The 27,366-nt window shown below is 40.5% G+C and overlaps 1 protein-coding gene across 3 annotated transcripts in view; it reads right to left on the reverse strand.

The window, feature by feature from the left end:
- Positions 1-27,366, reverse strand: part of SLC7A2 (solute carrier family 7 member 2) — a 395,073-nt gene that overhangs the window by 64,228 nt on the left and 303,479 nt on the right. For 2 of the 3 annotated variants that reach the window (XM_069200480.1, XM_069200491.1), the window contains 4 exons: positions 26,203-26,342; positions 4,738-4,840; positions 3,786-3,991; positions 3,437-3,603 (listed from right to left, as the gene is read on the reverse strand). In XM_069200480.1, coding sequence (XP_069056581.1) covers positions 3,437-3,603; positions 3,786-3,991; positions 4,738-4,840; positions 26,203-26,342 — 616 coding nt within the window. Of the gene's footprint in view, positions 1-3,436; positions 3,604-3,785; positions 3,992-4,737; positions 4,841-25,838; positions 25,976-26,202; positions 26,343-27,366 lie in introns of all 3 variants that reach the window. The other variant, XM_069200498.1, reaches the window with a different exon arrangement.

Consider the following 27,366-nt stretch of genomic DNA (forward strand, 5'->3'; position numbering starts at 1 on the left):
AGATTGGCATACTATCAAACATTAAAAAAGTTGAAACTGGTATCCTGGTTTCAGAGGACAAACTGCATAGGGCACACATAACTTCTCCACCCATGTCACGTTTTTGTACTTTTGAAGAGACACCTTTGTGAGAAAGTGGCGTGGTCACCCCCATTTTTTGTGAACTAATGCTGCTGGTTTTTAAACACTGCATATTTGTCCTGACCTCCTAAAATATTGTAAAACTGGCTAATCCTCAATTGGCATATTCAACTTTCCATTAAGGCTTTAGTATGCAGTGTACGAAAAAACATCAATGGCAGAGAAATGTAAATGTCACTTGTGTACTGCAGCAGCAAATATGCTATTTACTAGGCTATTAAGGAAAACGTGGCTTCAGATCAACATGTATAGCCTGACTCCTGTAGCTTTGATACCTGCAGACAGAGAGGTCAAAATATTACTTTTCAAATGAAGGAAACCACACTTTTAAATGTTAAGGAAGTCACCCCTAAGTAGGACCTGTAGCCCTTAGGGTAGGCTGCAGGGCTCTTTTGATCCTAAAACTCACTTTGGACTCTTAGCTTTAGTCTTTACTGGAGAATGGGTTGCACCCCAGGAACATTTTAAAGTGGATGAGTAAGAGGAGACTACTTATTACCTTAACCATGCCCTAGGTGTGGCACACACCCTATCCATGGCCAGAAAGGTTTTGACCTGTTTGATTTAACTGAGAATGGTGAAGAGTGTCTAGGAGTCACCATATCCACTAGCTATTGAATTGAACAAACTAGCACCTCACCCCAGCTCCTCAGAACACTTCCTGCACCTGTGGCCGAACAGAAGACTTTTAAACCTCTTACCTGTAACCTGTGTGGAGACCTGAAGGGCTGGACATGCCCTCTCTTGTACCCAGGACTAAGAAGTGGAGTCCATCTTTCAGATGGCAGACATCCTGTATCCTTACAGGGGCCTACAAAGCTGCAAGAGGTCTTTTCACTGGGGTTGTCAGTTGATCAGTTACAACTGGAACTAGATTGCTGGTTGGCCTCTGCTTGAGTGTGTTCTGGCCTCTAAGTGGTGTCCCTCATGTCCTGGGAGCATTACGTTTGGCTAAGTGAAACTACCTGAGGAAGTCTGAAAACTTGGGACTTAAAGACTTTTCGGACTTCCAAGACCCCTAGAGCTTCAGAGGAACCTCACAGCAGAGGTGTTCGATGTCAGAAGGATTTAATCAAATACAGCTTCAGGCTTGCCCTGCTGGAAAATTTTGAGTTCCAAGAAAAAGACTAAGGCCCTCCTTACGAACATGGTGGTCTGGGCCGCCATGCCGGAGGTGGCGGTAATTACCGCAACAGGCATGGTGGTCCAGACCGCCATATAATGAACGTGGCAGAACCGCCACTTTTGTAACTCCACCAGAGCCAGGCTTCCGCCACCAGGCAGCCTGGCGAGGGTGGAGTTACGTATCCGACAGGGCAGCACTGCAAGCAGCGCTGCCCGTCTGATAATGTTTTAGGTTCCACCAGCCTTTCCCTGCCAGTAGCAGGCTTTCCCAGGTGGTTTACCCCACCAGGGAAAGGCTGGTGGAATGGATGCCTCGTGCCCCCCCTGGGGGCCAATGCACTTGGCATGGGCAGTTCAGGCACCCCTATGCATAGCCCCGTCACGCACTTCTCTGCCCGATTTACGGGCAGTGAAATGCACAATGGGTGCTGCTGCACCCGCCGCACTGCTACACTGCCGCATTCAGGCCCTGCATTCAGCTGGGCCGGCTCACGGAAACACTGTTTCCGCCCGCCGGCCCTGCTGAATGTTCATTATGTGGCCGGCGGGGGGTTCTGCGTGCTGGCAGTCTTTTGTTGACCGCCAGCGCCGAACTCGGCGGGTTTTCCCACTGAGTTCATAATGACCACCATAGTCCAAAAGTTGAAATCTTGACAGGGCAAGGTGTGAAAAGTATCAACCCAATGAGAGAACTTCAGAAGCCACAAAATTAGATTTTCTAGCTCAGAGCTTTTCCTGCCAAAACCACCAACTTCAACTGGACCACATCCAGCAGCTACTCGGCTTGGAGAGGACTTTGTCGGATGCAGCCTCCAAGCCTGCCCTGCAGAAGGTTTGCAATTTTCACAAAAAAGACTAAGGGGCAGATGTATCAAACAATTTTGCACTCTCAAATGGTGCGAATCGCAAAATTCGACCGTTTACGAGTGCAAAAATGCCTTTCAAGATTTATAAAAGGCATTCGCAGTGCAATTTCAAGGAATTGCTAAAATAGCGGTTCCCTGAAATTGCGACTCAGTTGCGATTCTCTAAATAGGAAATCGCAAATAGGGAATTCCTATTTGCGATTTCCAAAGCACATATATCATGCATTTCGTAAATTTGAATTGGGCATTTAGGAAATGCAATTACCACCAAATCCAATTTGGTGGTAAGCATGTGCAATTTTAAAAAATGCATTATAAATGCATTTTTAAAAATGATATGTAACGCACACATGTCCACAAATATTTTTTGGGGGTGCATCAAAGGGGGCCTTAGTTAGGCCCCCAGCACCTTGGGGTTTGCATTACATAATTTGCAAATTCCTGCAGTGAATTCGCAAATTAGGTAATGCAAAACCATTCTCACCTATAGGGATGAATGGAGCCCCATTCCCTAATTGCGATTTGGTAAAAGCAATTGAGATTTTTAAGAAATTGCTATTACCGAATCGCAGTTTTCATACATCCCATTTTGCATTTCTTAAATAGCAATTTCTTAAAAATCGCTATTTAGGAAATGCAAACCAGGGCTTTGATACATCTGGCTCTAAGAGCCTGATTTAGATATTGACAGACAAGTTACTCCGTCACAATGTTGACAGATATCCCATCAGCCGAAATCTAAATCCCATAGGATATAATGGGATTTAGATTTCGGCGGACAGGATATCCATCACTCGTCTGCCAATATCTAAAACAGGCCCTAAGTCAGAAGGTCAAAACTTTGACAGGATAATCCGATGTGTGCATCTTTCTTATTTTCTTCACTGTCAGCCTGAAATTGCACTAGGGAACCATGATTTCTGATTGGTAGTTTTCTTTTTCTTCGCGCTTTATATCGCTGTACAATTTTTAAAAAGTTATACCTACACCTCCCCTTATAAGATTTTAGTCATTTTGGTGTCAGTTTTCCTAATATTTAGAAATGGTTTGTGGGATTTTATTGTGTTGTGTTTTGACTGTTTCAGTGTTACTAAATACTTTGCACATTTTCCTAGTTTAAGCAAATCTACTCTGTGCCAATGCTACCAGGTGCTGGACACAAGTTTAAAATACTGAACCTATATGTTTGACCTCACAGGAGTTTGGAGATTGTTACTTGGGCAGAACTCACATTGGGGGTTTATGCATATACACATTACCCAGCATACAAGATCAACAGTATTTTTTGTTGATGAATTACTTACCATAAAAGCAACTTTTTGCTGATTCTGTGGTTGTCGCCATATGATGAGCACCAGGAGCAGGAAAAGTAGTATAAAAACTGCAAGAAGGCCAATACTCCATGGTTCCAGATTCGCAATGGCCGGAACTGCGTAAGTGGTCAGAACACTTAAACCACAAATCAGAATAGCTGTTCAAAAGAACCAACAAATAAACAAATGTATATAATGGAAAAGAAGGCTTTTCAAATCTCAAAAACCTACAGTGAATCGACTTGAAACCATTCACAATACAACATCCCATTATATATCTATAACATATTACAATACAACTTCCTTTTGCAATGTTCTTAATTAGTATCAAGAAACTTACCTAAGAGGCCAACAATGAAGCTGACAAAAGAAGAAGATTGATTTGTTGGCAGACTTGGAGGATAGAGAAGATTACTGAAACGTGTCCGTTGCTCTTGTATGATGCTTATCTGGGACTCATTCTTTGCTGACTCCCTCTCCGATGCCGAAAGCATCTCTTTCTCTTCTAAGCATTTTGGCTCCTCATAACCCAAGCCTGGCTGATACCTGTTCGCAAAGAAACATATTCATTATTACCTTGTCTACCTCACTCACCCTGTGCATGGTCAGCTTCAATTATTCACTGGCATCCTCATGGGGCAGCACCTGCAACAGTTTGTGGCAGGGTGCTTACCAGAGGCGTTTCAGGTGTGCCATGCGAGCATCACACTGTAGGCTGAGACAGGGCTTGAGAAAAGACACACCAGCAGATTGTGTTTCTTTTTTTCTTGTGTCTTTAAATTAAAAATCAAATGCTAGCATCATTCTTGCTCAAGTGTCATTCACTATCAGCACACGTCACTCTTTTTCATGCTTCCTGCTTTCACTCACAATACTGTCACTAATTCTACTGATAGACCTACTTCGGTTTCTCTGACTTGTGCTTTAGATAAATATAAATAAACATATATGTGTATGTGCTATTTTTTTGAAAATATTCACATCTGCAAAAATTCTGTGCTGATTCCAATGGTGATGGACAGCCCTATTAGCCAATGCCTAAAGCTCCTTGAACTAAAGTAGCCAAGGGCTGAAAAGGTTGTCCAAAAAAACTTGTTCTACATATGTATATATGTGCATGTGTACATTCTGTGTTGTGTGCATCACATAACATAAAGCATTCAACAGTTTTGTGCTGTGTGTTCTATGATGACATCAGCTCTTGCAGACCGCTGATGCTGTTTGGACCTAAAAAAATGGCAATTCTGAAAATGTCAAAAAGTGCAGATAAAATTATCTTAAATGAGGCTCACCTCAGGATGAGAACACAGGCTGCCACAAGTGAATAGGCAAGAAGGGTGCCCACGGACATCATGTCAACCAGAGCCTTCAGGTCAAAAAGAAATGCCATAACAGCTAAAAGAAAACACAAAGTGTGATGATACTGACTTATTGTGTCCCAGAGTGAAGGTCAGCCACAGACATCTCAGCATAACATTCATTATTGTAGCTCCAGTACAATTAGGGCTTCCATTTTTTTAGTGTTGCAAACAACGACTACAGAACTATACAGGGTCTTCATGTTGGCTTCATTTCTTATAGTTCTTACAAAACTGCAAAACCTATGTATATGTAAATTTCAGAGAGAGGATAGGAGTGAGAAAACATACCTGGTAATTTTGTAATACGGCCCTTTATTGCCAAGACTATCTTTGGTGTCAAATAATGTAACAAATATTCACAGTAACAATTAAAAATGGACATTAAAAACTAATCATGTAATATAAAAAATTACATTCTGGGTCCTGGTGTAAAATGGTCATATATTGCCAGATTTACACAAAGTAAATACCTTAACTCGGAAAGCATGCTTTTTTTGATTTGGTGTACATACATTCAGTAGCTTTTGAGATATTCATGTTTAAAAAAGGTGGCAAGTGTGACTTAAATTGGTAACACTTTTGAATGTCTTATAATTTGAAAAGTTATTTGTTAATGGTTATAACTTTGGCACTATCAAATATGGCTGAAAGTTGACATACTCTTAGTAGATTCAGATTATTATTGCTTGCAGAGGGAGGGAGTTCTAGTTACTTTAGTTAACTATGACTAGTGAATTTCAGTGTTATTTTTAGTTTAAAATGTAATGTTTTAACTGATATTTTCCAAAAAACTATCCCCTTGTCAGTATGGCTTTCGTCCAGGGCTCGGTACAGTGGATCAGTGCATGAATTTAAATCTCATTATAAGTAACTATACAGATGTCAAGCGCTTCCCACTGTACCTGGCCTTTATGGACCTGTCTATTGCTTTTGATAGCATGAACAGAAGTAAGCTATGGCTGATGCTAATTAATTTAGGAGTGGATGTCGTGGATGTCGCCTTAGTTAATTTTTTGCATGCACTCCATGAAAATGTGGGCGCCACGGTATGATATGGTCAGTATGGTGAATTGTCGATACCCTCTGTTAGCAAGTGGCGTGTGGCAGGGGTGTGTATTAGCACCCCTTCTTTTTTTTCTTTATATAAACAAGCTAAATGCCAGTCTTTCTAACTCTACGCGGGATGTACCAATAATTGCTAATTCCCCTGTCCTAGTTTTACTGTATGCTGACAACGCAGCTCTGCTGGCCAGAACCCCTCCCGCATTACGGAACCTGGTTGATGCCTTTGTGATCTTTATGCATAACCTAGATATGAACACAAACTTTGGTAAATCGATATTACAGCCTCTGGACCTGGTAGGAGAACAGCATCAGTCCTGAGAGTGGGCGAAAACTAACTTAGCGCCGTCAGGAACTTTTGTTACTTAGATATGGATTTTTCTTTAAGCAATTCCTGGGCAACTCAAGTAAACATAGCCCAGCAGAAACTTGGAAGATCAGCGGCCTGTCTCTTAAATTTAGCAAGAGAAGATGGCAGATCCACAATTTCCCCTTTTATTAAAGTTTACAAAATGCAATGTGTTCCTACAGCTGTATAAGATGCAGGAGTAGGGGGTATCCAAATTCCTCAGCTGTACAGACTGAAGAAAATAGAATTTTTAGATGGATGTTGAATCATCCGCCCATAAGCGCAAATGTTATCTTATATTCTGAGTTGAATTTAGAGTATATCTCAGATGCAATACGGCTAGCGCCACTTCTGCTCTGGGAGAGTGTGTGTTGCAACAAAGAGGCAAGTTTTAACAGGGAAATAATAAGGGATTGTCTGAATTCAGACAAAGGGCCTACCATTCCCTGGCTGAAATACATAGGTAAATCTCTAGCTCGTATCGGGTATCGGTCTCTCCGATTTGTTTAGCAACCCTGGCTCAGTCACTAAATCTGATAAAAAGGTGGTGCGGCAGAGGTTTGGGAGAGGTTTGGCAAGTATACTGCTCTATGGAGGGTCCAGGACGCCATCAGCAAACCGAACATCTGTTATTAATATTCTATTCTGGCAGTTGGCTTCACACCTCTGTATCTCACCCTAGGGCTGACGAGTTGGGAGAGATCGCTGCTCTTCAGATTTAGATCAGTGACAATGTTGTGCTTAGCATGTTTTAAAGATGGGGTAGCCTGTTGACACCGTGTCCTTGTGATGGAAGTTCAGACCATTCTTTGTTGAGGTTCATATTCTTTCTGTGGCTTCTAAAGCAGTCTTGCCTCAAGCCCTTGTTAAGAAGGTTAGCTACCTGAAAATGCAGAGAGGCCAGTTGTTAAATAGCCCGGATATTTGTTTTAGATTGTGTTGTTTTTTTAAACACGCTATCCGTAGCAGAAAATCAATCAAGGGCAGTTAATTGATTAGATACAAGATTGGACCAGCCAGCCCCATATCAATTCTAGCTAGTTTCAGGTGATTAATTTTATTAATAAGGTCCTCAATAATAATGAACTGTGCTTGTTTGCTGTAGTATTGAATTGTTTGTTAATGTGTGCTCTTAGGATATTTTTTCGATTGAATAAGGTTTATTTGAATTGCATTAAATGAACAAATCACGTTGCCTTCATACACATGTGTCTTGTAGCACAACTATCCAGAGTGAATGATCATAATTTGATTTTGTTCTCAGCTAAATGATGTACTAGTTTGTTGTCAATATTTGTGATATCTTCTCCATTACATCATAATTGCTCAGGGTTATTGAGTTACATTTAAAAAGACTGTTTTTTAATATTATTATTATTGTCTAGCTTGTCTAGGTATTTGGATTAATGAACATTTTAACCACATGCAATTCTATGATGCATGTTCTCTAGGATTTAACAGGACATATTGGCATTTTAATGCACAAGCACTTTTATGAATAACTTAAACATGTGTCTCTGTTTGGGTATGTTAATAATTAAGTGATGTGAACATACTTTTATTGATTTTGTTTTTTTAACTAACAATGTTATTACTCAGTATTAATTGGTTGATTTGCACTGAGCTTTAGTTATTATATTGCGTTCAACATGGATCTTTGTATCCTTTATTTCCTCCGTTTTAAGTACAGTAGATTGCACAAGATTTAGTAATGAAAAGATCATCTGTATAAAGCATGACGGCTATGGTTGAGAATGCAATTTTAATTAGTTCTAAGTGCATATGTATTCTATGTATTAATTTATATGTGTATGCTTTTAGGGTTTATTTTTAAACCAAAAAAAGAATTTTGAATTGAATTGAAGTGATATGTTCACTTAACTACAATGTTACTTTAACCTCTGGTTTCTGCAGTGAATTTTCCAGGTTTTTTTTAAATGTAAAGTGAGATGATATAACCATAGTTAACTATAACGTCACTTTAATCTTAGTTTTTTTCAGTGAATTTCTAGTTTTTTTTAACATAAAGTAATATTTTATAGCCATACCTAAGTAGGCCTCCCCTATGTCATGCACCGCCTCTGGCTGTTCACTCTGTGGAGTTGGCTGCAGTGCTTGACCGCAGGCCAGGCCCTGTGCTAAATGCCCTGGGGGCTTCCAACACCCCACTGTGCACAACCATTGGCTGTGCACAGTGTGGGGTTAGCCGCAGGACGAGGCCTGCGGCCAGGCCCTGCGCCCAACCCCTCCTCTCGCTTTTGTGCACCTATAAACTAGACTCATCTGGTATACATTGTATGTAATAACTAAATAATAAGAAATAAAAAAATTAAGCATCCCCTATTACTTTTAAATGAAGATGGCATACAGTGCTGCTCAAAGACATGAAATCAATTCTCAAAATAACAAGCGCATGAAATAAGGATGCTTAGTACTGGTTTTGAGGCACTGATGTTTTAACATGATGATGTTATTTCCATGCCTGTCAAATTAGAGTACAGTGTAATGACCATGTTCATAATATTGGCCAGATTACCTACTAGTAGTTTTAATTTCTACTTTGTCCATTTCACTTAATGTGAGGCATGCTAAAGGAGACAGGTTTATGGCTCAGTAAGCCATGACAATAATACATCAAACTCAGAATGCCACTATATCTGTGAATTCACCCTGAAAACACAAGTTTAAATGGTGATGGCATATTGCACCACTAGCACTGAACAGAGATCATAGGCATAGGGTCCCTTTATAAATCCTAATATAAAATATGCCACTATTGGTATGCAGTAGTTCAAGGAAGTACCTTTACTAGCACTTTTGCTATTGGGTTATTAAGTGGTCTACCAGTTGGTGCGTGTGAGGTCGTTATTTGATACACCAGCAGGACGGTGAATGAGGACGATAATAAGGCAGATTATTGTCCTAGAACAGTGGTTATTAAAAAGTCAGAGAGGCGCTGGTTACTACTTGGGCCTCAGAGAAGGGACAGGCATATGTCGCCAGTAAGGGGCATGGTCCCTTTGGTGGTATTTAGGCATCAGTGGCTGCCTTCCTGAAGGGCTGTTGAGGTTGGAAGGGGTGGAAATGTGAGGGGGGTGTCTTAGCATTCCTTCCCTTTTGCAACTCCAGAGTAATAAGTCACTTGGTTTATGCAATTGGGTGAGGGGGATGCATAGCTGCAGGAAACAGAAAACCATCTCTTGCTGTATATGGTTTAGGTTATTTGCCCAAGAGGCCTTTTGGGCACTTTTTCAAGTGGCCTGGGTAAGGTTTATGTCTAAGTCTTTTGGGCACATTTTCAAGGACAGCTTTGCCAGGGGTGTTGAGAGTTATCTTATTCTAGTGTATAGTTGGCCACCATCAGGGTTTGATCTATTGAAAGGGGCTTCCACACTAAGGAAGCAAGTATGTGCTCTGACATTTTGTGTCTGGTTATCTTTTTAGAATTCACCACATAGGGCCACATGTTGGATTGGTCCATTTAATTGTTTGTCATGTTTCTTCAAGCCCAGCATTATACAGAGACAAACTTGGGGCAAGACCTTTCCTTTAGGTGCAGGAGGTATGCATGCAAGAGCTGAGCCCCTTCAGGGCCATTCAATTCAATGTGGGTATGAGTGAAGAAGTGATGGTAAAGTCTAGCTGCAGTCAACCTACAGCCTGACACATACATGAGGGTGCCAGTATATAATCTATATAGTCTTCAATGTGTTCCTCATGCATACTCCTTCAGTAGTTCCTTTATCTGTCCTTTTCAGATAGGTGAGGCCATGGTTAGCTCAAGCTGCTAAAGCATGCATCTTTTAGCTACAGGGTTGTGAATTTGTGCCTCACGATGGGCTCAGATATTTAGGTTGTATAAGCATGATTCAAGATTTGCATATTCTGCATTGCACTTTTTCCCATTGCAAGGAAAGGTGCAGAATCTAAAGGCCAATGTATGATTTAAAGTGGCAGTAGTACTGTGGTAGAAAAGGAGCTGTGGTTCATTAACACACTACTGCTGTCATCACAGTTTTGTGATTTGGACTGAGTGCTGCAGAGATATTTTGCACAGCCACAGGCAAACCCTAATGCAAGCAACTGCAGGTCCTTTAAGAAAGCACGGAAGTACACAGTATTGTGATTATTCACCTTCTGTGGTGAGTGTGGTTCAGGTGTGACACATGCCCAAGAGTAATCCGGAACCCACTTCCAAGGATGATGAGTATACAGTAACCAAGCTGGTCAGTGTTGTCAATGCAGGCCCAGCATATGTAAGGAAACAATCCAGCAAGGTATGACTTCAAACATGGAGTGTACGGCAAGCACAAATATGGAGGTGTTAGGCTAGCAAGGTTTGGTAGTACTCTAGACACAATAAATGGTGCAGGTTAATATAGGATTACATGGCTCAAAAGCTGTGTAGCCTCTCAATACAGTGATCATGTGGCAGGTCCACATGGTGCAGATAGCAAATATGGTGTCTCTCTGGGTGCAGAATTAATAAGTAGTGGCACCAGCACAAAAGATAGTTTAATTATCTTTTTAACACCAAATCAGTTTGGGAACTAGAAGGGCACTCGGTTCAATAAAAGTGGCCCAGGTATCAGGTAGCCCAAGTGGGAGAAGGAACTGTGTGTCAGTAGGCCCCACTACAAACACAGAGATAAAACAGCCTAAGAAGGTGAGTGGGGTGACTATTTTGCTAACTGTGGGAGATCTTAAAGTCTTAAAAACTATATTCATGTTTAAAGGGACAAGTGTTGTTGCGTGATCAAGGGGTGTGGGTTTGGGGAGGGGGATTATCTTTAGAAATAAGGACTGTGATTTGCTACATGGATAAGGCTTTAATTATATATAAAATTCTCTCCTAAAAAGGAAATGTTTCAGTTGTACCTTAAGTAGTTGAAAGTTTTACTTTATTGTTACTTTGTTTCTTTGTTCAAAACACAGGCAAATCTAGATAATTTCTCTTTGATTAAGAGCTGGTATTATTAAACATCCACTTTTGAAGTAACCAGAAATAAAGGTTCACCTAACAGCAGTTGGTTTAATGATGCATGCATGAGGGCTAAGACTGAGTTAAGGAAGGCTATACTGGCCGGGTATACGGGGGCAATCAAACAAGCAAGATTCACGTATAAAAAGATAATCCTACAATCAAAGAAAGCTTGGGAAGATGCTATTTGGCAGGACTTGCTAGATGCTACTAAAACAAACAACAATACGCTTTTTTGGGAACTGCTGACTAAGCACGAGAGAGGGGGTAGGTTTATACAAAGGAACCATATTCAACCTGGTACCTGGGTGGATCATTTCTCTCTCTTGTACGAAGGAACTGCCTCCACTGGGACTGTCGATTGTGAGAAAGTGGGATTATACCCCCCAATTTCACCCAATGCTAACCTTGCCACTTCTCCGTCCAGTGGGAATCTATTTAACTCTGAAAGCTATATTTGCTTTTCTCTAGAAGAAACTGCAGACGCCATTAAATCTCTAAAGACAGGTAAAGCCCCAGGCCCTGATAAAATTCCAGGTGACCTTTATAAATCAGAGTTACCCATCTGGACCTGGTATATTAATATGCTGTCAAACAAAATCGCAAAAGGAGGACAGATCCCTGAGACGTGGAAGGGTGCAGAAATTATTCCAATATATAAAAAGGGCAACGTAAATCTTCCAATTAACTACAGACCGGTCAGTTTAATTGACAACCTACAAAAAAATTTTGCAAAACAATTGTTAGTTAGACTGACGAGTTGGGTGACGGAGCAGCAGATCCTATCACCACTTCAGGCAGGGTTCCGCTCTAGAGTTAGCACGGTTGACCAGGTATTTAGGTTGACCGTGCTACACTGGAAATATGTAGTCTTGGCAAAGCAAACACTATATGTCACTTTTGTAGACCTGCGCTCTACCTTTGACCTGGTCCCTAGAGACAAGCTTTGGGGAGTGCTACACAAAAGAGGGGCACCATCTGATATCATTCATTTATTAACACGTATGCATGAAGGCACATACGCTCAAGTAAGATGGGGTAACCAAGGCGAACTGACTAACAAGTTTCCCATTAAAAGAGGTGTTCGTCAGGGATGTGTCCTAGCGCCACTTTTGTTTTCTTTATTCATTAACGAGGTGGTCCAAGAACTCATGACATGCCAGAATGATGCTCCCAGCTTAGGCAATCAGAAAATCCCAATTCTTCTTTTTGCGGATGACTCTCTATTGATCTCAAAGACCCCTATGGGGCTGCAAATTCTTGTGGATAGATTTAAATCATTCTGCTGGAATTTTGGTTTAGAGCTGAACTCGAAGAAAACAAAATTGATGGTGCTTCGCTCTGGCTCTCGTAAGAAGTGTACGATCAGGTTAGATGGAGCTATTTTGGACCAGGTTAGCTCTATCGACTACTTGGGTGTGAGGCTTACAGACTCACTCCTCTGGGACGAACAAGTCGGTAAGAGTGGCGGGCTTTTGCAACATCGGGCAGCATCCATATTACGCCTTTACAGGAATACGATCGCTAAAGTTGTGTCTCCAGCAGTAAAGATCTATGTGGCCAAGGCACAGGGTGCTGCTGTTTATGGTGCAGAGATTTGGGGCATGACAGATAGCAGTAGGATAACTAAAATTGAGAATAGCTTTGCTCGGGCTCTATGTGCTTGTCCCACTAGCACCCCATTAACCCCCCTTTTTTTAGATCTAGGGCTTAAACGTATAGCCGATTTGATTATCTTACGGCCCCTACTATATTGGGTGAGGCTTTGGGTAGTTCCTGAACTGGCTATATATAAGTCTTCCCTATTAGAATTGTTAAAAACCTCTAACTCCATGTCCATACCATGGATCAAACATGTATCTAGTTGGTTTTGCATGCTAGGACTGAGGAACTTCTGGGAGAATCCCCAGCAACTTGTGAAGCCCCATGTAAAAGTATTGAAGAGAGCTTACTGGTCCCACATATGTAATAATTAGATTTCTCAGAAATCGAATGGTCATTTAACTAACTCGTTTATTGATTTTAAATGGTACCCTGAGTTTGAACCATACTTAGATACAATACCTGATTTGTTAGGCAAAAGTTTGTATGCCAGATTTCGATTTGGAACATTACCCCTGAAGGCCTTAACGAGCAGATGGGGACCTAAGTCAAGCTCTGATACCTGTCCTGTATGTGGCATTCCCTCCGAAACAGTAGAACATTTTATGTTTTTTTTGTCCCGCCTATTCAATCCCAAGGTTTAAATGGATATATAAAATCTGTAGGGAATTGAATTTAAGGAAATGTTTTTTAGCTTTGCGGATCTTAAAAAGCCACAATTCAAATGTGACAATTTACGCAGTAAGTAAGTTTTTAGCAACAGCATGGCGCATACGCACTTTTTATTTACAATGAGTTGAAATTGTTTTAAGACGGGCAAACATGGATCATTCTTTTTTTAAATTTTTCTATGACATTATGGTTTATATGATTATATTATATTGTATTGTATTGTATTGCTTTGATGGTCTGTTGGCCGAATAAAGCTTATGTGAAACACAAAGGTTCAGGGGCTTTTGAAAAATGAAAGTCAGGTTTACGTAAACCATCTCAGAGTGAAATCATGGGGTACTACATTCAGAATGCAAACACCATTTAGAGAGGCATGCAAGTCTCTTGTAACATTTATTAACATGGTTGCAAGTGTGCCAGAAATGCCTTTTCACTCCTCTATTTGGTAGATACCTGTGCAATGCTGCTGCCTCAAAAGGAGCTGTTACTAATGTACACAAAGGTCCATTTAAAGGCTCTGCTTTTGTTCTAACTTTCACATATGAACTATAAGTACTACCTATGGCACAATCTTGGAAATAAAGAAATATTGTTTAAAGCCTTCCATTAACATGAAGCCAAATAAAACTTAGATTTTCTCTCTTTTGCTCTTTTTATGCACTACCATATATATACATATGGCAAATGTCAATTACCCAGTGTACATCTGTTCGTGGCATGTCCTGCTGCAGAGTCACATGCTGTGCATATGGATTCTGACATCTAGTGTTGGGCTCGGAGTGTTAAAAGTTTTTTTCTGCAAAGAAGTCTTTTAGAGTCACAGGATCGAGTGACTCCTCCTCTTCGGTTCCATTGAGCATTGGCATCAACTCCTTTGTTAGATTGTTTTCCCGCAGAGGTTAATGGAAGGAGTGCTACAGTATATAAGTATAAAGAAAGAGATGTCCATACAAATGTAAATGTATATACAAGTGTGTTAACTTAAACAACTACAGGCTTCCGGGGAGGAGGGAGGGTGCATGTGAATCTGCAACAGAACATGCAACAAACAGATGTACACTGGGTAAGTGACATTTTCCATTCAATGGCATGTGTAGCTGCAGATACACATGCTGTGCATAGACTACAAAGCAGTTTGTCCTCCCAAAAAAATAGCAGTGGCTAGCCTGTAGGAGTTGAAGTTGTTTGAAATAATGTTCTTAGAACAGCTTGACCTACTGTGGCTTGTTGTTGTGATAATACGTCTACACAGTAGTGTTTAGTGAATGTATGGGGTGTTGACCATGTAGCTGCTTTACATATTTCAGCCATTGGTATATTCCCTAAAAAAGCCATTGTTGCACCTTTCTTTTGTGTAGAATGTGCTTTGGGAGTAATCAAAAGCTGTGTTTTTTGCTTTGATATAACATGTTTGGATGCACCTTACAATCCATCTTGCTAAACCTCGTTTTGATATAGGATTGCCTGTATGTGGTTGTTGGAAAGCTACAAAGAGTTGTTTAGTCTTTCTAAATGGTTTAGTTCTGTCTATATAGCACATTAGAGCTCTTTTGATGTCCAATGTATGTAGAGCTCTTTCTGCCACAAAATCTGGCTGTAGGAAGAAGACTGGCAGTTCCATTGTTTTATTAATATGAAATGGTGAGTCAACTTTTGATAAAAATGTTAGATTTGTACTTAGTACAACTTTATGTTTGTGTACTTGGAAGAAAGGTTCCTCAAGAGTAAAGGCTTGGATTTCACTTACTCTTCTTAAAGAAGTAATTGCCACTAGGAAGGCAAATTTCCATGGTAGAAATTGAATTTGACACAAGTGCATTGGGTCAAAGGGTGGACCCATAAATCTTGTATGCACTATATTTAGATTCCAAGATGGAACTGGTGGTGTTCTGGGTGGAATGATGTGTTTTAAACCTTCCATGAAAGCTTTAATGACAGGAACTCTAAATAAAGAGCTATGTTGGATATTTTGTAAATATGCAGAAATTACAGTAAGATGTATTTTTATTTAAGAGAATGCTAAATTAGATTTTTGTAAATGAAGTAAATAGCATACAATACATTGTATTGATGCTGTAAGAGGATCTATATTTTTAGATTGACAGTAATATACAAATCCTTTCCATTTGTTTGCATAGCACTGTCTAGTAGTGGGTTTTCTTGCTTGTTTAATAACTTCCATACATTCTGATGGGAGTTGTAAATATCCAAACTCTATGACCTCAGGAGCCAAATTGCTAGATTGAGAGCATCAGGATTTGGATGTCTGATTTGACCTCTGTTTTGTGTCAACAGATCTGGTCTGCATGGGAGTCTGGAGTGTGGTACTACAGATAGATCTAGTAATGTTGTGTACCACGGCTGATGTGCCCATGTTGGTGCTATGAGTATCATGTTGAGTGAAGTTTGATGCAACTTGTTGACTAGAAACGGAAGGAGTGGGAGAGGGGGAAAAGCATATGGAAATATCCCTGACCAATTGATCCATAGAGCATTGTCCTTGTATAGGGGGTGTGGGTGTCTGGATACGAAGGTTTGGCATTTTGTGTTTTCGCTTGTTGCAAATAGGTCTATGTTTGGTGTTCCCCACTTTTGAAAGTACTTTTGAAGTACTTGAGGATTAATCTCCCATTCGTGAGTTTGTTGGTGATTTCTGCTGAGGATATCTGCCAACTGATTGTCTATCCCTGGGATGTACTGTGCTAATAGATGAATTTGGTTGTGGATTGCCCATTTCCCAATTTTTGAGGCTAGAAGGGACAGTTGGGATGAATGTGTCCCTCCCTGTTTGTTGAGATAATACATGGTTGTGATGTTGTCTGTTTTGATAAGACCATTCTTCTGTGTGAGAAAAGGTTGAAAAGCTTTGAGGGCTAGAAACACAGCTAACAACTCTAAGTGGTTTATGTGTAGCTGTTTCTGTTTGACATCCCATTGTCCTTAAATGCTGTAATTGGTTAGGTGAGCTCCCCAACCAATCATTGATGCATCTGTTGTAATTATGGTCTGAGGCACAGGGTCTTGAAATGACAGCCCCTTGATTAGATTGGTAGCATTCCACCATTGAAGGGACATATATGTTTGGTGGTCTATCAACACTAGATCTTGGAGTTGACTGTGTGCTTATGACCATTTTTGTGCAAGGCACTGTTGTAAGGACTGCATGTTTAATCTTGCGTGTGGAACAATCGCAATGCAGGATGCCATCATTCCTAGAATTTTCATGACAAATCTTACAGTGTATTGTTGATATGGTTGTATTTGTGGAATTAGATTTTGGAAAGCTTGTATCCTTTGTGTGTTTGGATACGCTAGAGCTTGTTGAGTATTTAGTATCGCACCCAAATAGGGTTGTAGTTGTGCTGGTTGGAGGTGTGACTTTTGGACATTTTTGGAGAAACCTAGTGTGTGTAAGGTTTGTATTACATAACGTGTATGATTTTGGCATTGTGTACGACTTCTTGATTTTATTAGCCAATCGTCTAGATATGGAAAGACATGTATATGTTGTCTTCTTAGGTAAGCTGCCACTACTGCCAATCACTTTGTGAATACCCTTGGAGCTGTTATTACTCCAAAGGGTAACACTTTGAACTGGTAGTGTTTTCCCTGAATAACAAACCTGAGGTATTTTCTGTGAGCAGGATGGATGGGTATGTGGAAATACGCATCCTTGAGGTCTAAAGCTGTCATAAAATCTTGTTTTTGTAGCAGTGGGATAACATCCTGTAAAGTTACCATGTGAAAATGTTCTGACAGGATGTAAAGATTGAGGGGCCTGAGGTCTAATATTGGCCTCAGGATGCCATCTTTTTGGGGAATTAGAAAGTATAGTGAATAAACTCCTGTTCCTATCTGATACTGTGGGACTAGCTCTATTGCTTGTTTGAGTAGTAGAGATTGTATCTCTTCTTGTAACAGAATTGTGTGTTCTGTGGTTAGCTTGTGAAACCTTGGTGGAATAGTTGGAGGAGTGTTTATCAATTCTAGGCAATAACCATTGCGGATAATTGATAGCATCCAGTTGTCTGTGGTGATATTTTGCCAATGTGTGTGGAACTACTGTAGTCTTCCCCCTACAGGAGAGGTGTGGAGTGGAAGGGAGTGAGGGAAGTAATGTTTTGGGTGTGCTGCAGGCTGTTTAGAGGTCTGGAATGTTCCTCTATTTCTAGAGTATTGTCCTCTATCTGTGCCTCTAAATCCACCTCGTTGGTACTGTGTTTGGTAGGCATTTTTTGTTTGGGAGGTTGATGCCTCTGACAACTGTGGTCTGAAACCACCTTGAAACTGAGTTTTACGAAATGACCCTCTATATGATGTAGAATAGAGTGCACCCATTGCCTTAGCTGTGTCCGAGTCTTTTCGTAGTTTTTCTACTGCTGTGTCTACTTCTGGCCCAAAAATATGTTTTTTATCGAAGGGCATGTTTAACACAGCCTGTTGTATTTCTGGCTTGAAACCAGAAGATCTCAGCCATGCATGTCTACGAATAGTGACTGCTGTGCTGATACTCCTTGCAGCGGTATCTGCTGCATCTAGGGCAGATCTTATTTGGTTATTTGTAATAGCTTGCCCTTCTTCTACTACCTGTTGAGCCCTTTTTTGATGTTCTTTGGGGAGATGCTGTATTATATCCTGCATCTCGTCCCAATGGGCTCTATCATAACGAGTTAGTAGTGCTTGTGAATTTGCTATTCTCCATTGGTTTGCTGCTTAGGACGCAACCCTTTTCCCCGCAGCATAACATTTTCTGCTTTCCTTATCAGGAGGGGGTGCATCTCCTGAGGACTGACTATTTGCTCTCTTCCTGGAAGCACTAACCACAATTGAATCAGGTGGTACCTGATGGGTGATATAATCAGGGTCAGAAGGTACAGGTTTGTACATTTCTTCTATTCTAGGTATCATCATTTGTGCTTTCACAGGCTCCTTAAAAAGTTGAGCTGCATGCTTTTTCATGCCTGGGAGCACTGGGAGGCATTGGCACCAAGATTGAGTTGAGGATAATGTGTTGAATAAAAAATCATCCACTAGTGGTTCTATGTGCATTGTAACCCCATGATAGGCTGCAGCCCTAGCTATCACCTGGTTATATACTGTAGTATCTTCAGGTGGCGATGGTTTAGAGGGGTAGCTGTCTGGGTCGTTGCTTGGGATGGGATCAGGGTCGTAAAGATCCCATGGATCAACAGTGTCTTGTTGTGAGTCATATGAATGAGTTGGAGAATACATTGGTGTAGGGCTTATCTGAGGAGAGGTAGGTAGGTGTGGAGAATGTGGAGGAGAATGAGGAGGAGAAGACTGAGGAGGTGCTGGCTTCTCTTTCTGTTTTGGAACTTTAGCTGGGGGCTGCATAGTTTCCAATTCCTCCTGAAATACCAGCTTTCTCTTTGTTTTTAAAGGAGGTGGTGTGATGATTCTCCCTGTTTCTTTATGGATGTGGATACTGGACTGCCTCTCATCCATAATTAGAAGTATTGGTTCGATCTCTGACTCCTCCTCAGAGGTTTTCTGGCTTTCTTTTAGTCTTTTAGAAAGTCCGTGTTCCTCTGTATATGCTGTCTTTTTCGGCTTCGAAATGTGTTTTTTCGGGATCGAAAATGATGAGGAAGGTCTCGGCTCCGAAACAGTTTTTCTTATTTTCAACTCTGAAAATTGTTGTTTACTGGACTCTGAAATGGAACTTCTTGTCAACTCCGAGGTTTTCGGAGGAGGGGCCTTTTTCGGTGCTGAATTCGAGGGTCAGTCACCGACAGTCTTTTTTCGGGCCGAGCAATGACCTTCCGGCAGTGGCGTACCCAAGGCCTTCTGTTTTGTTTTTTTCTTTTGTGAGGGTGCAGGGGCAGACGTACTCACATGCTGGCCGGCTGTGACGGGTCTGTCTTCCTCAGATTCTTGCTCTGACTCTGAATCTCGGACTGAGACTGCTGTCTGCAATAGTTCTTCTTCTGTTACGTTGAAATGTTCTCCGCTCTTCGACGCCATTTCAAGCCTTCTTGCTCTTCGGTCTCTCAGAGTCTTTTTCGATCGGAAGAATAGACAGGCCTCGCAGTTTTCCTCCTGATTGTCTGGAGAAAGGCAGAGGTTGAAAACCAGATGCTGGTCTGTGTATGGGTACTGCGTGTGGCACTGAGGGCAGAATCGGAATGGAGTCGGATCCATGAGGCTCTCCAAGCGGTCGGCCCGAATAGGCCAAAACAAAGTTGTTTCCCGACAGTACTGCTGTGTCGATGGAAGATTATTAACGCGATCGATACAATACAGTTGAAAAGAAAGTTTTGTAAAGTTTTCAAAATCGAAATCCCGGAGCGAGAGGAAACACGTCCGAACCTGACGGCGGAAAGAAAACAATCTAACAATGGAGTCCATGCACAATGGAACCAAAGAGAAAGAGTCACTCGATCCCGTGACCCTAAAAGACTTTTTCGAAGAAAAACAACTTGTAACACTCCAAGCCCAACACTAGATGTCGGAATCCATATGCACAGCATGTGTATCTGCAGCTACACATGCCATCGAAATTATATATATATATATATATATATATATATATATATATATATATATATATATATATATATATATATACGCATATATATATGTATATATATATTTACTATTCTTAATTCAACATCTGCATACTTTCACTATAAACGGACTGTCCCCTTAAATGACTTGACACCACATGAACAACATATTGTGGTGGCCCTGACATGACTCAGAGACATGTTTCCCATTGAAATACATTGTAGTGAGTGCTAGGTATTGACGGTCACAAAACGGAACACATATAAAGGGTGATAACAGATTTTAGTCACAATACAAATCATTTGTTGGTTGTGCTACACTAATTTTCAAAATGATAGTGAGTTCTTGGGTAATTTTACCCTGTGAAAAATGCTGACCATCTGCTAGGATTTGATCAAACGTCTTTGAGAGAAAACTGCTTTCTTTCAAGTTTTTCTCGTAGAGATTATGGGAGGTGCTCCAGAAGCTAAAATGACAGTTCATTTCCTATATGATCACATTGTCTTCCTTCGGCCATGTGTAAAAAGTCAGATGTACTTGCAACAACAGCCTGTCAGTTGATGCGCCAGTGTTCTACTGCAGCACCACCACAGTTTTCTAATGAGCAACTAGAATGTTTACATTCTACATTAATGACTAAAGTGTGGCACATCTGGATGCCATCCTAATGGACTCAATCCGATAAAATGTAAGGCATTTCTTTTAGAAATTAACAAAATGAAGTCTTCATTTTGTCATAGGTATGATGATTAGTGCTTCAGAAAGCTAAAAGAGGACACTTTTTATGAGGTCTCAAATATCTTCCTCATCTATATCAGTAAAACATTCTAATATGCAGACTGAAACATACTTTCAAAACAAGCAGTAATCTTGTCAGTCATCTCATTAGTGATCAATTTCAGCTTCACCACAGAGTTAAACTGAGCAGATAGCACGCTAACATTCTGTATTTATTCAGTGAGTAAAAAGACATGAAAGTTATGTATCACTTTTTCAAGAAATCAAGCATGCTAAAAGTTATATGTTATTTAGGCATTTGAAAATGTGTGATTAAACTCTATGAATGTTACAAGTGACCATTTACCAATAAATACCACATTTTTTGGATTTCTGTAAGTAAGGGTGACATGGCTTTTCATAATTCCAAGTGGATAACTTAAATAACCTTGAGCTGCTTAATGCTGTAGAAACGTTCTACAATTGAACTAAAAATACATGAATGTTGTTGCTCTACCTTTGAATCTACACATGCATATAACATGGGGTTATTGCAATTGAACCAAATTCATTTTGATGTGTTAAAGTGTGCTATTTTTTGCTTAAATTAAACTAGTCCTTAAATAGGCCTTGAAGCCATTGTGTTTTAAAATGGATACTGAATCATGATGCTCAATCTGTTTTAGGTTTCTTGTTTGACACTACATAGAGCAAGATGTAGAATGTTTATTATGTATGCCACACTGTTCTCGAAGAACAGTGTGTCATAGAAAATAAAAAAATTGTAACATCTCCAAGGCTCTTCCTGCTAACACTGTATTCATTTATTCATGATAGTTGATTCTATGGATGAAATTTAGTCAGAAGGGACAATCATTGTTCATGTAGTGCGTTGGTGCTAAGGTGATATGATTATGTGATATTTTGAAACAAGAAAATATGATTTGTTATAGCAATGATCATACCATGCTGACTTTGCAATTCTTGAAAAATTCCATTCTGAAAATGGCTACATACACCTTTGAATCTGAGGATGAGCTAGTACTTCTTGATGATCTTTTGGATCACTGCTAGGGATGCTGTCTTATTTTCTATTGATTTGCTGCACATAGAGACTTAGGGGCTCATTACGACCTTGGCATGATGACATTCCCGCTGGGCAGGCCGCAACATAGGAGCCGGCTCCTAATGGAGCCGGCGGTGTTGCGGTCGTGCGACGGGTGCAGTTGCACCCGTCGCGCTTTTCACTGTCTGCTATGCAGACAGTGAATAGCTGGCCGGGGCCCTGTTAGGGGGCCCCTGCACTGCCCATGCCAGGGGCCTCAGGACACCCCTTACCGCCAGCCTCTTCCTGGAGGTGCAAACCGCCAGAAACAGGCTGGCGGTAGGGGGGTCGTAATCCCCAGGGCAGCGCTGCAAGCAGCGCTGCCCTGGCGGATTACATCCGCCGGGGCCATTGTGGCGGTAAACCGCCGGCCCCGGCGGTGCGACCGCAGCACTACCGCCGCGGTCAAAATACGCCGGGAGGCACCGCCAGCCTGTTGGCGGTGCTCCCGTCGTTTTGGCCCTGCGGTTAAAATACCGCCAGGGTCATAATGACCACCTTAGATTGTTTCATGATTTTGCCTATATTACTGTATTGTTTTGTGTTTGAAAGTCTCTCAAACAAATGACTTCTATGCCTCTCAATGAAATTACTGCTGTATGTACCAATTATTGTACCTTGAATTTCTAATAAACGCTCATGGCTTTCTCTAAATTTCTGATGTTGAACTAAATTTTTTAGATAGTCCTTCCTTCTTAACTGTATTTTGAAATGCTGTTTTGAATCTTGTATTTGAAGACATATTACCTCATAGATTTTGAGGTTAACACTGTCTCCAATCCACCCAATTTTGGGTGTGCTGCTTTTATGCAGAATTTCGAGGGGTAGAGCGCCCCCACCATGCCAGCACCTGTTGTGAAATGCAAGTGAAGATTTGAATCCAGACAGACACTATCAGCCTTTCTTCCTACTGAAATGGATTAAGTGAGAAGATTGATTGGAAAAGTATCATGAATTATGGCCATGCAGATCACTGTGAACCTGATGAGGGATGTGCATCCTTCCCTCTTTCTGAAGTGGAAGAAATTACTACCACTGAGTTGAGTAACGACAATGTCTATTTTTGGAAGTGTTGAGAGACAATTCATTTGTATGAACTCAATCCACTACACTGTCCTACATGCTCAAATGAGCGACTGATTCTGAAGAAATCTGTAAGTAAGCTTGTTGCTACAAATATGCATTTTTTTCAAACACATCTCACTTTCCTTTGCTGTAAGAACGAAACTGTTCTGGCCTTTCAGCCAGATTACTCATGAGATACACCAACAAGTCAGGCAGAATTTTCAATGGAAGATGGAGGAAGAAGGCACGAATGTGGAATGTGAGTGTGTGAGATGGAATGATTGTACATGTTTGGAATGTGGGGTGAATGCAAAAACGGGTTGGTGATGGTTAGAGCTAAGCAAGAAGGTTGGCCAATATGTTTCATCTCTTAATCCATACCTATTTTCACGTGTAATTACTGTTGTTTATTCTGCTTGTGCACCGTGTTGTGTTAGACCGTAAGCTGTATGTCGGCACCACAAATTTGCTCACTTTAGTGCAAGTTTCCCCTCCATTTGCCACTGCGAGAGAGATCCTCGCTTAGACAGAAAATAGGTGTGGGCACCAAAATAAAAATGCCATTCATTAGTGAAATAGATAGCTAAAAAGGGGACCCATGTTTGCACACTAAGGCAGTTTTGATTTTGTAAAGACACGCTGTTAATGTGCTTTGCAAGGTATGGACGACTGCATGGAATTGAGCCTGATGCAGGCAATGTTTGTTTTAATAATCATGAAATCAACAATAAAGACCTACTCAGCAGACCATAAAACAGGGCCTTAAGCAGCCAAAAAACTGTCACACGCACTGACCTGTCAGACTAGACCTTCCATCACTGCCTGAGTGCCCTAAAGGCAAGCCTGACCCTGTTACAGGATTGCCCCAAACAAGAGTAATTTCTTTAACATGAGAGTGGTAAGCAGTTATGGCTAAAGGGCTTTACCACAATGAGCTGGCACCCTTGAAGAATTTGATACTGTCCATTTCCTGCAGCTTCCCATCACCACTTTACTATAATCAATACTAGGTATTTTATGGTTGTCGACTGTAAAGCAGACCATCCGGGTGGATCTCCGCCTCTCTACTCTCCCTCCTGTCTCCTACTGCCCCTCCTGCCCAGACGCTAAGATCTATAGACTAGACAATATACTTCCTGCAATCAGCAATGGAAATGGACTGAAAAGTATAAAGAAGGCATGCCCATAAGACAGGACATACAGAGTAAATTATAACAACTAGTTTACTACTATCATAATCTGACTGTCTATCCCTAACACGTCTTCCTCTATCACACCACATAATTTGCTGGTTACTCACACATAACACCTAAAACACTTCCTGCAGAGAATAAGGTCAAGTACAATGCTCTTCCAACCATGCACTCTCCCTCTGGGGGGGAGTGCATTTTCCATTCAAAGAATGCATTTCAGTGCTTCGAAATAAGGTACGAAGCGCTACATAAATACTACTACAAAACAATTCACTGAGAAATCCCTTATGCAGAATTTATCCTCTTGCCTTCCTCACACTTGGGTTGAAAGAATACATCAGAAAGACAACTGAGATGAAACCCTCATTACACAGAAAAATGTTTGACTGTGGATGATACAAATAAAAAAATTAATTCAACAAGTTGCTTCATGAAACGTCTGTCTCAAAGTACCACCTGGATAAAAGAACAGTACTATTAAGATAACGAATGGCTCAATCACATCTCCTATTATCCACAGGTTTATTTTTGTTGAACCCTACTTTCATGAGCATGGATGAGCCAATCAACCTTTTTAATTCAACTCTTTTATTTTTAAATGTTCAATGTTTCAATGCATTGAAAATAAGGCCTCTGTTAAAAAAAAGAAAGAACATTTGGAAACAGAAAATAACACCAACATGGAGACGTTACTGGAACAATTTAGAATCAAAGTGACCCGTGTGTAACAGAAGCGATCAATAGTTTTTTGAGGTCTGTGTAGAAATGGTGCAGCAGGCACAATTTGAATGTGTATTCTGTGTCATACATCAATCCCAAAAGCCATAATTGTACTGTACATATTTAAAACACACAACACAGAGTGTTTTACAATTAGAAGTGTCAGCTCAATGCTTTGGCAAAATCAAAGCCTCAAGTATGGACCATTGAATACAAAGATAAATAATCGATAGTCACCGGCTAGTTAGAGGTTTATTATGGGTGTACAATGTGTTATAAAATGAATTATTAACTTATCAAACAAACCACTGATCACAGTGGACAAATCATGTGTTACACTTCTCATTGAATGTAGATTCTTAGTTGCACTGTAATAATGGGTGCAACACACCAGAGTCAAATACAGATTGTGCATGATGTTTGGTTTGTTTTGCACACAGAACTGTAGACGGTGAGGAATAACATGCAAATACAATTTTCTTCAACCTCTTTTGAGAATGGTATTAACATTACAGTTTTGATAACGCATTTTTCCCCAGGGAGGATCCTGGGGTATTGCACATGCAAAAAATGAGAATTGAGCGGTATTTGCACTCATCTTGTAGTGGATCCAAAGCGTAACTCTGGCCACAAAAACTCTTTGGACTGTTTACCAGCTGCACACAACACAAAATGAGGCTGTATGTCTTTAATGTGTTTGTACTCTATTGTACCGTAGGTTAACATTTTTAGTATTATTCCTTTTACCACCTTAATAAAAAAGGTGTTACGTATTTGTATTAAAACGGTTATTGTATTCAGTCTGACCATTAACATGCATAGCATCAAACCGAAATTCTGCCACATTTTTATTTACGGCAAATTTCTCAGTGCTATCCTCACCCAAATGACCTTCCACAATTAATTCCCTTGCACCATTTAAAATCGTTAGGTATTAAATTTGAGACATGCACGCATGAGAAATTAGGAAGATGCCCATGCACCTGCATGCACAACTCATTTCCCATTTTTGCAGAGACTTCCATTTTCACAGCTTACCAGAGATGACCCCTGCAGTCAAGGTGGCGGCAACTGGAGCCTGTCGCTTACTCACTGTGCCCAGAAATCTAAAGAGTAAACCATCTCGCGCCATGGCAAAGAGAATTCGAGGCAAAGGGAACAAAGAGCCCAGCAGGCTAGAACAGAAAAATGATTAAGGTTCAAGTATAGTCACTACAAGAGCTAATCTACTTCTACGCGTACTCTACACACATAAAACTAAGAAACATTAGAAACAGAAAATGGACACTTAAAGACACTTACATCTACATGCCAAACCAGGTGGTGCACTGGGACAAAGTCAGTAAACATGCGCTTCGTGAAGGGGTGACACCTGACCACCTTCTCAATGTTTCGCTCTCACCTGCCATGGCACCGGATGACAAAGTAGCAAGCACTGGGGTCTTCGTCTTGGCATTGATTTGAGCTAGAGATTTGAAAAGCAACCCATCTTCCGCCATAGCATAGATTACACGAGGCATTGGGAAAATTGATCCAAGAAGACTGAATAAAAAGCAAAGACATGCAACAGGGCAAACACAAGGTCATGCAAGATTGTAAAAGGTTGTAGGTCATGAGAAAGCGATATGCATAGATCAATTAATTTATTACAGCATGCTACCACAAGAAATTGAAATCAGGCAAAGAATGAGATTGGCTCTTAGGTGCTGGACGCCCATGTGTCACCGGAACCTCCGCTTTGTAATTATTACTCCCCTGGTGGGAAGGTACAGTCCTTTAACAACAGTAGCAGGACACATGGTGTACAGAGCTAAGTGCATAATAATGACAATGGCAGAACAATTAAAATGAGCATATGAATGTATATCCTTCAAAAAACATTCGTCATTGACCTCTACTCTAATACCATGTATTGGTTTATCTGTCGAGCAGGAAAATTCTACATGCTGGTCTAAAGACAACATTATCAAATAAACTCGTTTATTTAGCAGCTGCCTTGCTTTTCTAGTAAAATCGTGTGACCAACAATGGCAACATTATCAATGACTAGATGAAGCTGTCCTCTTACCATATTAAATATGATATGGTTTTGTACCTTTCTTTTTTGTGAGAAATGTGTTGTAAAAGTCTGTTATGGGGTAACGTTGTAGACCTCGTAATTCCTGGTAGTTGAACATTTTAAAAACAATAGTGAAAACCTCAGAGCCACAAAGCTGCTACAAACTGAATAAAATTGGTGAATGTTCAGGGCAATTACATATTATAATGTAAGAAACCTCTGGGTTTGGGCAATATTCCAGATACAATGATAGGTCATATGACGCAACTAAAATATGGAAGAAAAACGTATGTGGTATAATGTTTCAGCTCTGGAAGGATGCTTTGATTATAACTATGACAAACTGACAACTCTACTTATTGCTATGGATTGTACAAAAAACAGGACTTATCACATATGTTCAAGTGCAGAAACATATATTCTCCCAAAAGGCAGTCCTGTGTTCTTTTGAATTTGATCCGGTACAATTACGAAAGACTTTCAGTAAGACGTGATGTACACAGAAAC

Source organism: Pleurodeles waltl, chromosome 1_2, assembly GCF_031143425.1.
Source record: "Pleurodeles waltl isolate 20211129_DDA chromosome 1_2, aPleWal1.hap1.20221129, whole genome shotgun sequence".
In the NCBI taxonomy this organism is placed as follows: domain Eukaryota; kingdom Metazoa; phylum Chordata; class Amphibia; order Caudata; family Salamandridae; genus Pleurodeles; species Pleurodeles waltl.